At 36.7% G+C, this 17,242-nt stretch overlaps 1 protein-coding gene across 1 annotated transcript in view; it reads right to left on the bottom strand.

Annotated features, from left to right (window-relative positions):
• Positions 1-17,242, bottom strand: part of LOC140234506 (band 4.1-like protein 3) — a 106,166-nt gene that overhangs the window by 16,919 nt on the left and 72,005 nt on the right. Inside the window, exons 13-16 of the mRNA XM_072314547.1 lie at positions 9,116-9,259; positions 8,362-8,424; positions 6,695-6,805; positions 1,365-1,904 (exon numbers count right to left, since the gene is read on the bottom strand). Of these exons, the coding sequence (XP_072170648.1) occupies positions 1,365-1,904; positions 6,695-6,805; positions 8,362-8,424; positions 9,116-9,259 (858 nt within the window). The remainder of the gene's footprint in view (positions 1-1,364; positions 1,905-6,694; positions 6,806-8,361; positions 8,425-9,115; positions 9,260-17,242) is intronic.

Raw genomic sequence — 17,242 nt, 5'->3', positions numbered from 1 at the left:
TCCATTCAAACATTTTGAACCAGATGCTCAACTGTCCCCCACAAAAAAAAAAAAAAAAACCAAAAAAAAAAATCAGCTACACCTGTTTCTGATTTCTTTCATATTTTCCTATTCATGCTGCAGAAAACATAAATGAAATGACACTAACAAATGCTAAATCAAAAAAATCTATACCACTGCAGATATCAAGTTCATGTCCCACTGTCACCATCTGGTAACACTGAATCAATCAGAGTAGGTGCCTAGTATGGCAATATAGATTCCAAGCTAAATTGTTCATTTGAAACTGCAGCGACACAACCTGAAAATCCTGCAGTAAATACCAAAGAAAAGGTGCTAACATCAAACATCAAGCAATGAAGTGAAAGTTAAATGAAGTCATTAGTTTCCCGCATAAAAGATAATAAAAGAGCTCTAGGTATCAACAGATACAGGCAGACACACATGACAGGGTTGGAATTTACAAGTCTGCTGAAAAATCACAGAAAAGTAAACTGCTTGCAAGGATAAATTTTCACCACATACTGGAACTAAAGTCAGTTCAGAATAGATTTTAAATATCGACAAACATCGTCAGCAGATGATAAAAAAACAGCACCAACCAATTATTGACAATTGCAGAAGGAAATGTTGGCACGAAGTGTAATTGGGAGTCTTCCTATTTTCCTGAAAAAATTGTATTGCAACATGAAAGGAATAATGTGGGACTGAAAATGAATGCATGTTTTAAGTAGAAGGAATGCATCATTTTCTTAATGTGTGAGTTGACAGCAACAAACACAGGTGCATATGCTAGTTGTGGAAAGAGTTTGCAAGTCAACACACATGTGAATATCCTTGCAATCTACAAACTACATCCTTAGGTGAATGTTAGACACTCCAGAACTGTTGTTAGTACACTCTCCACCATAACTAGAGTTAGGGAGATATCTTTGACACCTCAAGAGTAGATTTCTTGTTATTAAGTTAAAAATGTACGATGGAAGAATGAGGCAAGACCGCTGCTAAGACTGATGCGCACATTTTTTCTGCAAGTAAGCAGAAAACAAGAATGACCTGTTGGATGAATCGCATACTCTGAAAACAAAAAGAGAAATAAAAGGGACAATTCAACAGGTGCACATACACACACACAGACACTTTGGGATGAGTGAAAATGGCTTTGACAAGTTGAGAGACATTTTTCAGCATCAAGCTGATGCTGAAAACACTTAAAAATGGGGAAAGATTTTGATTGAACAAAAACTGAGAGATGTTCAGACTGATTAGCAGATGTTCAACAATTGAAGACAATGACTGAAACTGATTGCAAAAAGAGACTGGGTGGACATGAGAAATGGGCGAGAGTTAGCATGATGCCACACCTCTTCCGATCCTTCGTCACCCAGCTGACCCACTACTGCCACCCCGAAGGGCGGGGCAGACTCTGCCTCGGCAACCTCAGCAGCAGCAATGGGCTGTTCCTCTACCGGTGGTTCCACCTGTACCTCATCTAGGTCGGTCTCTGTTGGAGGTAGGCTTTCTAGTCGGATGACCAGCCCCTTTCCGGGGACAGACTCCACTCCCCGTACCTCAGACAGTAAGAAAGCCTCCTCTTTCACCATTACCGTTTCCTTCTTCGTTATTATCACCTCCTTTGAAACCACTTCATCTTCCTTCTCCTCCTCCTCCTCCTCCTCTTTTTCCTTCTCCTGTTCTCCATCCGCCTCCTCCTCCTCTTTCTTTTCATCTTCCTCCTCTGGTTGAGGCGAGTCATCATGGCTGGCCCCAACTACCACCGTCAGGACTGGCTCTGGGGCCTGGGCCGGTTCTGGGGCCTGGGCTGGTTCTGGGGCCAGGGCCACCTCAGTCTGGGGTGCCCAGATGACTGGTGGCTCGCTGGCAGCCTGATCAGCTTCTGGCTGCTGTTGGTATAATCATTACTTGGCTGGTTAGTTGGAACCCTAGGGGTTATTTTTCCTTTCAGTACAAGGTAATACCACCTTATTAAAGATAGGCTTTTGAAAACCTTACTGTCATGTAGGTCGGGAACCCCTCCCCCAGACAGCGCTTAAGTACAAAATCAAGACTAAGGTACTCACTGAATATGTTATAATAATGATATCTATGACAACATATTCACAGAAATGGGATATGGGTTTTCATGTAGAAAAACTGAAATCTGCTTGCAAAGCCTTTGAGAATCCAAGTTTTATAGGAAATGCTGTTCCTATTCATATATTTTGGGTCTTTAAGGATCCAAAGAGAGGGGTGAAATAATTTCAAAGGAAAGGCTCAAGAGACGTCTCATTTGATTCCTTTAATACACCACAAGCAGATTTTGAATCTCACAATATCAACTAGTTGGTCTCCATAGCAATGAATGTGAAGAATATTACACAGTGTATATACTGCCTCATACTGACCAAAAGAAATTATGAATAAAGGGATAAATGATGATACTACTGTACCGAAATAAGAATTCAGGGATACCAGTGATCATATGGATTATAATAATTTGTATTGAGTAGACAAATCTTGAATAGGGGGATGACATCCCAGTAAGAGCATTTTTATAATAAGAACAAAATCAAATCAACACATTATCACTGTATACAACTGTAGATTTCATTGAGCCAAAGTAATTTGTATAATATACAGCAGCTCTGTACAGTATCTAGAATTATCACGCAGACATTGAACATTTTTCATGAAAGGTGCATAAGAGTTATCCCTCTAATTTTCATATAAAGCACCTTTTTGCCATTTTCTTATTGTATAGTTTGAAGCTTGAATAAGTATATGCAAGAAATGAATTGACTACGACTTGAGAAAGAAAATCAAGATTTGCAATGTTTTGAATAGTAAATCTTTGCAACTAGACTTTGGGCTTTGAGTAATATGAGTTTCTATTGACATGCTATGCTACATACATCCATGTTGACTTTAATATACAGAGAAAAATAAAATGAACTGAATGGTAGCAGCTATCAAAATTGAATATGAAATAGGAAGGTTGAGGAATTCTACAATTTGAATGATGTTTTCACAAAATAGTGATAATGGTCCTATTCAGTGAAACAAATCAAATGATGTAACATGGTAATGACAACAATGGTCTCCCACAGAAACAAACACTAATATCGACATCTTCATTAAATTTCCTCTTTTGAAATGAATTTAAAAAGATGAATCATTGCTGGGTCACATAAACAATGATGCATTTTAAAGCATTTTGAAAGGGAGGAGGTTACAGTTTTGAAGTATCAGACAAAATCATAATTTTTGTATTTGTTTACTCAAATGAGAAGAGTTGCAACGTGATAAATCATTACTTTATTTGCATAATTTGCATTATGTGATCACGACCAATATCAGATTTATGAAAACATGAACTTTTGAATTGATTTATTTTTTTTTCATATGATTCCATGCTCAGATTTCATGATGATGACACTGAATTCTATGCAGTCTTCTGTGTAACATTAATGACGTTAAAGCATGATACAATGAGCTGCTGGTAATTTCTTTAGTATTGAAACCATGTACTGAAATACCTCGCTACACAGGTACAATGTATTATGGAATGTGGATGCAGTTTGATGAAAATATATGAATGACCCTGGACTTTGAGCAAATAATATGTCATGCTGGGCAAAGCTTGAAACTCAGTAATCAAACAAACAAGAAATGAGGACTAAACCTCACAAACAAACTACAGTAGCTACAATACAAGTTTTGGTTAACACCATCAGAAGAACTAACAGAAGCAACCGAGTCCTAATATATCACAATAGCATTAAATCTAACATGAGGTATGCTGTACTACAATAAAACTTTACATTGTACAGAAGAGCAAAATAAATCATGATATTGAAAAATAGCCAGGCAAAAAGAAGGACTTTGCTTGTCTCTTCATTTTGTGCATTTATTTTCTTTCATTTCTTTATTTTTAACTTTCACTATTATTTTTCCATTTTTTTTTCTTTTACTGCAGGAAAATGGGACTGTACAGGAATTCTGCATGTTAGAAAAACCCAGAGGTAATGACTGTTTGCACCATCAGCGATTTTTTTCACGACATATGCAGACATTGTTTGATACTGTGCTGGACAGATAAGAAAACATATTCCCTTGACTACTAACAGTTCACATAATTCCACGTATTAGCCCAATGAGGACAAGTCTCGAGTATACTCCAGCAAGCGTCTACCGGAAATGCACGTTGTAGCAAAATCAAACCATCCTCAATGGGTTAGGGTAATATTAGTCTCCCCTTGCTTTCTAAAAGAAGTTAATCAATTGCTCTTTTATTATGGTAGAAAAATTAAATTTTGTGGAATTCACATTTTATTTTCATTATATCGTTGTTCTGCAATGTCACCAACTGTTGTGGTCTTCTCATCTTTGAACAGATTATCTGATTTTCCTCAAACTTTCACTGGTGTGTTCTACTGATATTGCTGCATTCATTCAATTCACATACTGGAAAACCAGAAATGTTGGCATGCTTTTTTAATTTCACAAATTTTGCGAGAGCCAAGATTCACAAAATTATCTAAAAATGCATGTGAAAGACAGTCCCTGTTTACACTATATGCATGGAATGCCAGTGGCAATTCGCAAAAATTTCATGCTGTGAAAATATCCTGCTTTACGGTGCGTATTTGTGGAAACTTCCTTTTAATGCCATTACCATCACTGCTTTGAGTATTATCAATATCAGTACCTGTGTTTACTATGTCAGCAATGTTAGTATCACTTTTGTTACCACTATCATAATTATCACTATCATCACCATCTTTATAATATCCAATTGACAAAAACTCTTCTACATAATGCTATCTACAGGATTCTCTATCTGAAATGAAGCTCAAAGATTTAGTACTCATTGCTTTAACCAGAATAATGGTCTACAGGACAGACGATGGGTCAAGCTTAACTTTACCAGTTGTTATATGTATTGCAACAAGTTTTCTCTGTCCACCACAACCTCAACCAGCGTGTGGTTGGTTTCTTCCATTACAGACACAAGCAGGGATTAACAGATGCAAAGCAAGTAATTTCAGCAATCTTCTCTTCCCAACTGCTTGAAGGTTCTTCTCCTGCACAAGCTTTAATATCTGTCAGTTGTTCTGTCATATTGTTTTCTTATCAGCTACAAGTATTATCTATGGCACAGCAGAGCAACATTCGCTTAATCAAATCTGCCACCATCTTGGAAACACTCCCTGCAACAAACAGGATCTATTGCAAAGGGGGGAAAACAAACAAAAACAAATCTTGATAGTTGCAGCAACTTTACACAGTAAGGATACCAGGTCATTTATAGCTGCAATATAATTATGACATCACAAAGGAAGGGTAAATCATTGTTATTCTGGGGGGAAAGAAATGGACTACATACACTCAGCAAACTTCCACGAAAGAAAACAATGGCATTATCAATCAAATTGGTTGCAGGTTTGCCATAATTTCCACATCTTAATTAATGCAAGATGGCAGCAGTATAACATGGTTAGAGTCACACCATATCAAGCACAGGAAATACATAGTGTGCAACAGAACTAGAGCTTGCATCTAGAACTGTGTGTGAGACAAAGTTTCTTTAGCAGAAATGCTGGACTCACAATTTGTTTCCCAAGCAACAAACTTGCATACCACACATGATATTTGCAGAAAACAAAATGGAGAAAATTTAGATTCCTATCTTTATTTTATCCCCTGAATGTCTGCTTGATGACATAAAAAATCACCAACTCAAATATTTGCCTTCTCTATGACAAGACTAATTGTAAGAGGTGGGGAGTTCAAAGTTCAGAGAAAATATTGACTGCTTTCAGGGTTGAGAGAAAATACTGTCTGCATTCAGGGATTCAAAGAAAATATTGACTGCCTTCAGGGTTGCTTTGATGTCTATCATGTCATCTATACACAATATACATGGAGAGCTGTCATGATAGAGAGATAGGATATAATTCACACTTATCAACTGAGAAAGACAAAAAAGTAGCATGACAGATTAATATACAATGAAGAACATATATGTTTCTAGTATGAAGCGAAGATATACAGCTTGTATAGTACAGGTCAATTTTTTATTAGACATGGGTTTTGCATGAACATGAACAAACAGACTCGGCCTTTTAATAGAGACAATAGCCTTGAAACATACACACATACATAAACACACACACACACACACACACACACACACAAACACAGAGATAGAGACAGGAAAATATGTACCAGATATGAACAAAACTGAAAATTGAAGTCAGGTGATTGAAGCTAAGCATGAACCCCTTTAAATACATCAGTGAGAATAATCTTGAGGATTATTGGGTATATACAATGTACAGCCATAGAAAGAGGCATGGTTCACTAAATGTTATAGATACAGTTTGTGTGTCTGAAGAAATAGATGCTATCTTGTGGTAGAAGAGAGAAAACACCACCTAGAATCCATATAAGGCAGGATGGATGGTAGCGCTGCTGTAAGCATGGGGATATTGAGTAAATATAGGAGTTAATATGTCCAGAAAGAAAGGCTGAATATACATTAGCACTGAGAGAGGAATTAATAATGATTCAAATGAATAGTCGTGAGCTGCTCATATTTTTCTGGGATGCAAAAGGACAGAATGTGCTATACGCTTTTTTTGTTTTTGTTTAACATTTCGTATATGTGACTTCAATGCTGATGTCACAATACCTCATTTGCATAGCTGTCAGTGACGAATGTTTTGACCGTTGTCGTGGTGATGATTTCAGGACCCTCAGTGATCTCGAGCCGTGTTGGCTCACCCTCCAACACGTCTGGTTGCTAGGAGACACAAAAATGATCGTTTCAACATTTTTCAACACAGCATTTAGAAGCATAGGCACCGCTTGTATACGCCTCACAGAGGGGGGAAAAAAAGGTTATGTTCTAAAAACAATACCCGAGGATGCATTAAACATTAAAATCATTCACAACACAAGCAGTCATAGCCCATGTGGCATACTGCTGCATATACATCAATCCTAGAAAGTGCAAAATCATAGGGGACCTTCAAGGGCATGACAAAATGGTAATTTAGATATCACATGATATGCACTCATCTCATTTTGACACTTCCACTCACACAAGTAATGTAAAAGTGCATACTTAGAGAAAGACATACAAACCAAGTTGTGTTTAATGGTAACATGATTAGTATGAGCAAACTAATGAGAAAAGAATAAAGTGAAAGAAAGCTGCTGCCATAAACATTAATTGTTCATGAATCAAGTTTTAGCAAACTCCAGTCTAAGCAAACTGAAATTTTTTAACAAACTCCAGTTTACCAGACTCTAATTTTAGCTGACTCTAAGTTTAGCAGACTCCAATTTTAGCTGACTCAATTTAAATAGAATCCCAATTTTAGCTAACTCCAAGTTAGACTAAAATTTTAACAGACTTCAGAACAGATGTGGGGAAAGTTCCAAACTTTCATTTTCTTTGTTTGTTTTTTTTTATTAAATAACCTATCTCTATTTGACACTTACAAACTAGAATCCATTTGCTTGAGAATTAGGCTCATGTACTGCTAAAACACTCTGCAATGGATTAGAAATAATCTCTGTAGTACTGCCATAAACTAATGATAGGATTATATGACCATTCTACATAAATACATAAATAATAACAGACTGGGTTTTCAGGAGAGCAGAGAAAAGCAGGAATGTGATAGGAAAGCACTGTTTAAAGACAGCTAAAAGTTTCTCAACTACATTCAGTATATAGTAGTGACCTGACGTATCAGAGGTTAGTAGAAGAAGCACATGGAAGATACACTGTATATCGCAACATAAAAATTCTTCATTTGTAACATCTTGACAACAATAGACCAAATAAAAAAAAAATGAAAATAAAGTGAGAGTGAGAAATCTGATTTGTGTCAAGTTACTTACAAGCAGAGGGTCAAAAATCTTCAAATATATCAACCTCTCTTTAACAGCCAAAATATTTCACAAATTTTGTTTCTGTCTTGGTGGAGAGAGAAGGTAAGAATGACAAAGCAGGGTAAAAGAGACACTATCAACCATGAAGTCAGTATAAGTTAGTGAAGACATTTTTCCAGCACACACATACACACAATTTAGTCATTTTGCACAATCACGAAAAACATTTGTGTCCATACCATCTGCTGAAAAAAATCAAACCTATGTTAGTGAAAGAGCACCACATTTCTGGATACTTTTGAAGAAAATGAAAAGCAATGATAGAAAAGATGAGAGTAAAGCATATGATAAATCAAACATGACATTTCTGAAAGGAAAATGAGAGTTAAATGGGTAAAGATGTTGGAATAATGAAGCGAGAAACAGTGAGCGAAAGGTTAAGAAAAGACGAGTTACCTCATCCTCCGGTCCATCTGAACTGATCGTTGTTGTCTTGGTCTCCGTGACAACCTCACCATTCTATTAAAAGATGGAATGATCAACAGTGACACTGACAGACACAATAAACCACAGACATGCACTCTATTATTTTAACCTACATAGCCACCGCTGTATTTTCCTGCATATTTTTTTTTTCATGTTTACAAGCACACTTCCAATTGGTCTCGACCAGCTTGTACATCAGTTACAGAAAAGGCATTGAATGATTATCTATGAGACATACATGTATAACTGAGCTCCAATATTGGAGTGAACTACAGCACAAACAAAACATAAGTCAATTCTAAACATTATGTGAAGTCACTATACTCAATAGAATGAGAAAAATATCATACAAAGAAGCCACTTTCAACCATTTTAGTGCACTGGAAAACAAGGGGGTATAAAACAAAACACGACAGGGAGAGTGAATGTCTCCAACTTCAGTATCGCTTTAACCTGATGAAGACGAGTCCCGAGAATACTCAGGCAGGTGTGTACAGGAAATGCGTGTTATAGCAAAGTCAGTCTGTCCTCAAAAGATTTAGACCAGTTTTGATACAAAAAAAGAAAGGTTCTCATCAACTTCACAGAGTAAAACAGAGAGAGAGAGAGAGAGACCTGATGCCAACCTAGTCCCCACTTTCTTGGCATGAGATCATAAAGAAGAAATGAATGTTTGACACCATCTCAGTGAACTTCCCTTCCAGAACAAACATGTGATACCAACCTCATCCCCAGTTCTCTCCACTGTGTAGGTAGTAGTCTTGGTGGTGGTGACCGTTGTGACTTCTTTGTGGTATGTCCCGAGGTCGGGGTCCACTTCTGCTTCTGGTTCCACGGGTGGACTTGACGCCATGTTGTCAGCTGACCGCTGCATGGAGTAAAGAAAACAAAACGAGTAAGGTAGAAGCACATTAGACCCCTGACAGAGGAATGCAAGCTGTCTCAGTCATTTTTTTTTTCTTTTTTAAATAGACAACATGAAAAATGATCTCCATTCAATTTTTGAGGTGGATCACTCTTTGGTGGTTACAGTTTTCTGAAGTTTTTGACCAGCAATGTCTTCATGAATCACATCCCTTTCATGATGCTCAAAAGAAAAGTTTTCTGAGCATTTCTCTATTGCACAGTTCATGTTTCTCGAAGATTAACGTAAAACACAATGGAAAGCAGCAACCACCTGTAAACTCTACAAAACAGTGATATCTAGTGGGAATTTTTGGTGTTCTTGTATCACACTGCAAAATCACTGTGATCAGAAATCTGACTGTTGTAGATATTTAGGTTATATCATCATTGCTGTGTTAATTACATCCAATATAATGTGTTAGAAATGATTAGAATAGCCAGAACCCCCTCAGGATTTGCCTTTACATAATCATGCACATACAGTCACACATTCAACAGTCTCACAATGTCTATGTCTGACAATTGAGAAATGACCACGTACAAAAGAGTATGAGGTTAGTTTTGATCCAAGCCATACAAACAACAAATACGAAACATAAAAAGGTTCATTCTGGCCAGGTGTACAATTGCATTACATTACAATATCCCAATAGTCAATATCTGCATGGAATTAGGGATCAAATCATTTCATGTATAGCAGAACTATTCATCTCTCTCTTTTCCTTCTTTTTGTGAATGGGAAATCACTTCTAAGACAATTACATGGTCAAAGATTCCAGTCTTATTATGACAGTAATTAAATACAGATGGCCTAGTCAAATTTTCTTGGCACAATACTCTTCTTCTATTTTCATTCCTGAGTTATCACATCAAAGTGTGTAACATGTCACGAAAGTACAAAATTCACTAAATGCAGGCATCAGCAATTTTGGGAAAAGGAAAATAGTTTCCTGTGATTCCTAAGAAGAAGAAGAAGAAGACAAGACGGCATGTGAAGTTCTTCTTTGTCATAAATGGAACGTGAAACTGAATGGTGAATCTCAACTGTGAATAAAACATTTCTTCATTCATGAGCATAGCCTCAGCCTGCACTACTTTATTTCACTTGGAGACTTGCGGAGCACAGATTTTTGACAAAATCTTGCCAAGTTTGTTTTATGTTTCTTTGGCAAATTCTGGCACAGTCCAGACATATTCCTTTTAACTATCGGGATTATCAAAATCAAAAGAAAATAAAAACTATGTGATGACAATATATTATAACAATCATCAACAACAATACTTATGCACAAGTCTGGAACAATAAATGTGAAAAATATATCTATCAATTGTTTGCTTTGAGGGGAGCATATCTTTTTTCTCTCTCTCCTTTGCCGTTTTTTAGGGGGTGGGGAGTTCTTTCTTCAAGTATTGCTTAATGTATTTTTGTACCTTATGGCACAGTGTGGCACTGATTATATTTGTTACTATGCACTGTAGCTGTTACTTCCCAAAACAGTAATGAAAGTGTTTTGACAAAGACTAGTTTTCTACTATCCTTGTTGACAAGATTTGAGTTGATGGAAGAGGTTTCACTGAAAAAACAACCGCACAATGGAACAAATTCCTTGCAAAGGTCATCATAACAAACCATGTCTCCTCTCACAAAAGTAAGGTGAAAATGAAGTAAAACTAAGTCTGCATTGGTCGACTATATCAGTACTCCCGTTGAAAAAAAAAAAAATGCAGTTGATAAAATTATGACTTATATAATCATATCCACCTTGACTTGTTGGCATATTGCAGTGGGATTATCCAGTTTTTGGCAAGATGCATGAAATAATTTGTTTTTAGCAGCTACAAAAAAAAAAAGCATATAAATAAGAGACTACATTACAGTACATAAGAATCTTTTCATACAGTATTTTCTATCCCAAGATATACAGGTTAGGCCTCTTTAACTCTTTCTATTCTAAATAACACTACATTTAGTGTGACTGTGTGTTCATGTGTTTATGTGTTTTTTCTTTGCAATTTAACATAACAAGACCAAGCTTGCACAATGCATTTATACAACAAAAGACTGCACGGAACTGGACAGACACACTGGCACGAATTCCACGGCAAGAATACACGAAGCGAACCAACCCATATCAGGTGTCGTATCAGCACACGATAAAAAGAATCAAACCAAGAAGAGGAATGCCTTTTCACTTTCCACATAAAACAAACAGGAGTTGCATAAACAATCCAACGCAAGTCAGAAGGAAGGAAAAGCAATCACAGTGGTTAAAGTGGTTTGTGTTGTTTTGACACATAGCACTCGAAGTACCAATTGACAGGCTCACAGAATTTAAACTTCATGCCACTAGGAACTTAACAACAAGAGGACATTTTTTTTTTCTAATAATCAGAAATTTAATGAATGGAATAGGTATATCTGTAGATGGAAAGAGGGATAATACAGAAAGGAACAAATTTATTTAGATAGCTCTCTGGAATGATGGAATGGTATGAAGGATGATGGGTAAAATGAGGGAAAGATATCCTAAAGGAAAGACATGTTTGTGTTTTAACTTCTCAGTTTGAAATTTTCTGTTCACTCCTCTTGGATTTGGAATGACTAGGACTACTTCTTCTCAGTAATTAGCCTCAATGAAAGAATTATTGTGAGATTTATCACCTCCACATGTTTCTTGCTTTTCCACAAATCAATGCATTATAAATTAATTTCATTGGAATTTGAAGTCTTCCCAACAGATCTTAACTTTCATATCTACAGAGAGTATTTGGTACAATTCATAACACTAATGGTGCTAATGGTGGCTCTATCATGTTTCAAAAACTGAAAGTTTTGATTTTTGACACAATGAAAGAAAACTGCAGCAAAGAAATTGCAATAAAGTGAAACAAAGAACTGAGGCAAGATACCTAAAAGTAAAACATCAAAAGCAAAAGGGCAGATAACACAGCAGACTTTTTGATTTTAACATCTTTCTGATTCTGAAATAACTGCATTTAGACAGCACAAAGGATAATGGCACGTCCAAAAAAAAAAATATTGCTTAAAACAAGTTATCAGAGGATTTGAAACTTTTTGTTATCTACACTGACATAAAAACGCTTAAAAAAGACTCCAAACTTGTTCCTTTGTTGGACAATTTCAACCAATCATATATGACAAGCCATACAATAAATAAAATATCTTGTTTCACCTTTCTGCTCCACAGATATTGTCCAAGAAAATAAAACGCAAGCTAATATAGATTTCTAGGATTTGTACCATCACCATCAAATGTGCATAATCAACTTACACCATAGGGAGCATTCCACGGTGAATTCAAACACTTATGTTGGTTTAACTTACTCTAGACAGTGATAATATCAATGCTCGTGATGCATTCTGCTTTTTGCTGGACAGGAGGTTGAGGTTTGTGGTTATTTCTGGGAATAACATTCTGGGATTTGGTACATAACATATCGATTTCCACAACATTTACAGAGTCACACTGCACAAGCACTACACGATATCTAAAAAAGGATGGATTTCATACTGGTAGGAGAAGGGAAACGGACCATAATGAGGATGAAAAGAAAAAGAGAGGAGTAAGGGTCAAAGGTCAAGTAAGGCAAGGAAGGAGAAAGGGTGACAAGATAATAGGATGAGGGAGACCAGAAAGTCAGAAAAGAGATAGAGTGGTAGTGTTAGCCTTGCGAACGATGCAAGTTAATTTTCAACAGACCGAGAAATAGGATAGCTTGAGCTCGCGCACATGTTGGGTGTCGCCGTCGTAATCCCCCTCGTCCGATGTCAAATCCAACTCCTGCCCGAAGCCAACGTCGTTATCGCAATCACACATTGCAATCGTACGGATGTATGCCAGCGTGTGAGTGTGCACAAGAATTGTGTGTGCGTGTGTTTGTGTGTCATGTGATTACCCACAGTTCATTTAATGATATGCGTAATCATGGCAGAGTCAGGATTGATGATGGGGTGGCAGAGAAAAGTAGAGACAAGAAGAAGATATATCAATTCAAGATTAGGTTATCATCACAAGAATTACAGCAGTTTTAAAATCTCTGGAGCATTTGGATAGATCCGATCTCACTGTTGAGGAGGAACAAATACATTTGCATAACTTTCTAGCCTGACTTCTGTTACATAATTAATCTTTTAGTGTAGAGTCATGAGGTCCACTAAGAGGAAATGTCCCAATGTAGTGTGACAAGTCATCATATGGAACAGACAATGACCATGAGAATGGTTCAGAGAAAAATACAGCACTCAGGCACTTTGAGTGAAGAAATCCAGGCTATGAAAGCATTCAAGTTCATACCAGTTGGTATTACACAAAATGAAGACTTAATTCTTTTCTACTGCCACTTACTTGGACAAATCGACACTTGCGAAACAATAAAAATTCCAAAGCCCTTTTGGACAGATTATAGGCAGATTTGGACAGATATTTCAAAATCTAAAAGCTGGGTATGTTTTTCTTGGTAGTTGATTATTATAGCAGTTATAGCATTCTGGTACTTGCATTCATCGTAAATTATAACAACCCAGTCTCGCCTTCACAATGGCTACATAAGAACATGTTTTGATATTTAATTACAGAATCATAAAATCCTCAGGCATACTCTCTTCAGAACAAAATCATTCTATCAAATTTTTATATCAAATATTTAAAATGTATCAAGCCTTACCTGTTCTTTAAAAATCATCAAACATGTTCTCCTTAATACATTTATAACACTTACAGACTCTGTTATCGAAGATTATCAAAGATATTTCTTCCTAATAATCTGACCTTCGGTCATCAGGTAAGGACCTTTTACTTTCCAAAAGTTGGCACAAATCAAAATTACAAGACCAATGTAGACAGCGACATACACTTTGCAGACTTCCGTAGAAGCTCAAAAATTTCTATGGCTTTTGACAAACTCAAAAAGAAAGTAATATGCAAACTCAAACAAAAAAATAGAGAAATACAGCTTGGTTTAGCAAAACTTAAAAAGACATGAACTTCAGAACAAATCTGTTTCATTTCTTCCTTCATGAATATGACCTGAAAGATTCTAACATTTCAAACCTTGAAAGCATGATGCGGATAATGCACTAACAATCCTCCCGCTGGAATTTTCAGATTAAGAACAATTTCAAACCATTTTGCATTGGGAATGAAGACACTTAGTCTCTGGGAGAAACAAGCAAAGTTTGAGGGTCATTTGATTAAATTTGAATTTCGATACATATGCAGCTTTCTTAGTTCTATATCAGGGCTAGTTACCAAACCTGATTAGCTATAAATTACATGTACCTCTGCAGAATCAAAACGTATTGAGTCAATAGCACAGAATGCATGCCATCTGGAAAGTAATGGTTCTTTTGCAAGCGTACATTATCATAACTAGGCAGTAACACTACTGTCAGCTACAACGCATTGTCCTACGGAAAACAAGTAACAAAAGTTTGGAGTTACACTGTCGCTCATGAAGGAAGATTGGTTTTTAATGGTCATGCTCACAATGCAAATCTTACCAACTTCTTAAAAAACAAAAACAGAAAGGGATAAAAACCCTCAACCATTTACATGCCACTCGAATAATAAAATGGGGGAAAAAAAAAAAGACTCCTAACTGATGTATTATCAAACCATGCCAAAAGCTTTTATTATGTGTCAAATGTCCATGCTACAAGATGGGGAAAAGTAATTGCGACGAGGGAAGAAAAACTCTCCTTATGTGCTGGAGTCATGAACGGGGTAGAACACGCACACAAACATACACACTCACAGACACGCACACACACACACACACACACACACAATACAAAATTATAGATGAATACCACATATGATCTGTGATGTCAAATTGATAACAGTCGTAAAAATTCCTTGCATGAGAGTGTGTAGCTGATGGACCATGCATCCACATGATAGAAACAAACAGACTGTTGCCATGGTTACTGGGGCCCATTTCTTTGGGATCTCAACTTATCCTTTTGCTCAGAAAAACAAGAAGAAAAAAACTATCAAGGAAATGACTTTGCTGCATACTGTATCTGCTGGTAAAATTTGTTGTGTTAGTCAATTTGGCATCATCTCTCCATATCCTTTACTTTACCTCTGCCTCAATCTATCGCAACGCGAATCCTACTTCAAGATGGACAATTTGGACAGAGTAGCAGTAAAACAGTAATGGTAATTCTGACAGATGCAGTCTACAGGTAAAACACACCAGCGACTGAAAAGCAAGGAACTAGTTTCAAGACCTCTGCGCTAAGTGCCTAATACAAAAGCATGTAACACACACGCAAAAATGTCAATAATGAATATCTGTGTGTACTTTTTTTCTCTCTCTCTGGCATTTTTTTCCAACACAGCCACCCAATTTAAGGCACACTGAATTCTACGGTGACCCATCATGTGTCAAAGAAATGGGCCCCTTGTTCTGTAAAGTTTTTTTGTTTTGTGTCGAGAGAAAACCCAGTCTCTCATGACATACCGCATCCCGGCTTCCGTCTTCCGAATCAACACGCTGTGATTTCTTCCGTGAGTGAAATGCAGTAAGAAGGTGAAGTAGGTGTGAGTTGTTGAGGAGGGAAATTTTAATCAATGATAATAGGATGAGACCAAAGGAGAAGGGTGGAGAGAATCAATTGATGGGATACGTGTGGAAAGACACAGAAAGGAAAAAAATATATAGAGAATAAATATATGCTCCTTCTATGGACAGGGAAGTTTTCAGGCTGATATTAGAGAAAGGCGTGACAATGGACAATAGTCAAAGAAAGTGGTGAGGTAATTAGTGCATCATCTTGTAACCTGAAAGAGTTGAATAGCTGATGCAAGATGAATACACTTGTTTTCATATCTCGAATGTGAAATAGAAGTGACATATAATCTTGTAAGACAAAGCTTCTAAAATTTGAGAGATCTGGTCTTATCATTCCTGGTAAGGTCAAAGCAGAAAGTCCAAGCAAAATATTACCCTTTTAACATCACTTTATTACCACCGTTCATTTGATATCTAAAATGGTAGGTGGGTAAATTGGGGGAGTTCATAGTAGTTTATATAGAGTACTCGCATCTTTGAATCTTTGTCACAAATAGCAAGGATTTAGAACAGGATTTGTTTCTTTTGCTACATTCAAGAGCAAGGAGGATGTTAAAGGGAATTTGGTACAAATGGAAAGAAAAATAAACTAATTTTTTTTTTTTCTGATTGTCACACCTCACTCTCCTCTAGTGATATAATAGCATCAAGCTACCAAGCTCTCTACTAAAATGCTTCCAACTAATATGAAGCTCTCTATTCAAATGCTTTAATATAATATTTCAAATATTTACAATGCAAACACAGCATGCTGTGGGTACCATCAAGCCAAGCTGACATGGTCCTATGAATGCTGCACAGTGTACAAACATGTTACCTCAAAGCACACAGATGACCAAATTTGCTTTATTCTAATCAAGTTTATCAAGGTACACCCTTACAGCTGCAATTACTGGCCCATTACAGCTATTTCAATGCAAAGTCCCAAAGGGACACCATATTCCATTAACTTCCTGTAAGACCTTTTAGACTACTTGTCCAGTACTGTTCTACTCCTTCAAACACCAAATTTCACACAAAACCACCCTAATAGTTCTCCTTTGGAATAACACACTAAAGAGTAAAATCATCCCATCCTGCTGTGTGTACATCTGGTATAATTCATTACCACGGTTACCATTGCAACTACCGCAGAGACAGCAAATCAGCCTTTTCCAAAATTTTGTACATCAGTAATTACTTCTGTTGCAATGCTTCTGTCATAGCATTTCAAGCTAACAAGTATCAAAGTTTACTGATAAAGATCTGTGCCTTGTTGCATAAAACCCTTACCGCTGGACTTACCGCTCCTTTCTAGCGGTAAGTCTTCAAATTAGTGGTAAATTTTATAATCCTTGATGCTGATTGG

Source organism: Diadema setosum, chromosome 10 (assembly GCF_964275005.1).
Source record: "Diadema setosum chromosome 10, eeDiaSeto1, whole genome shotgun sequence".
Taxonomy (NCBI): domain Eukaryota; kingdom Metazoa; phylum Echinodermata; class Echinoidea; order Diadematoida; family Diadematidae; genus Diadema; species Diadema setosum.
This window is presented reverse-complemented; position numbering and strand designations above follow the sequence as displayed.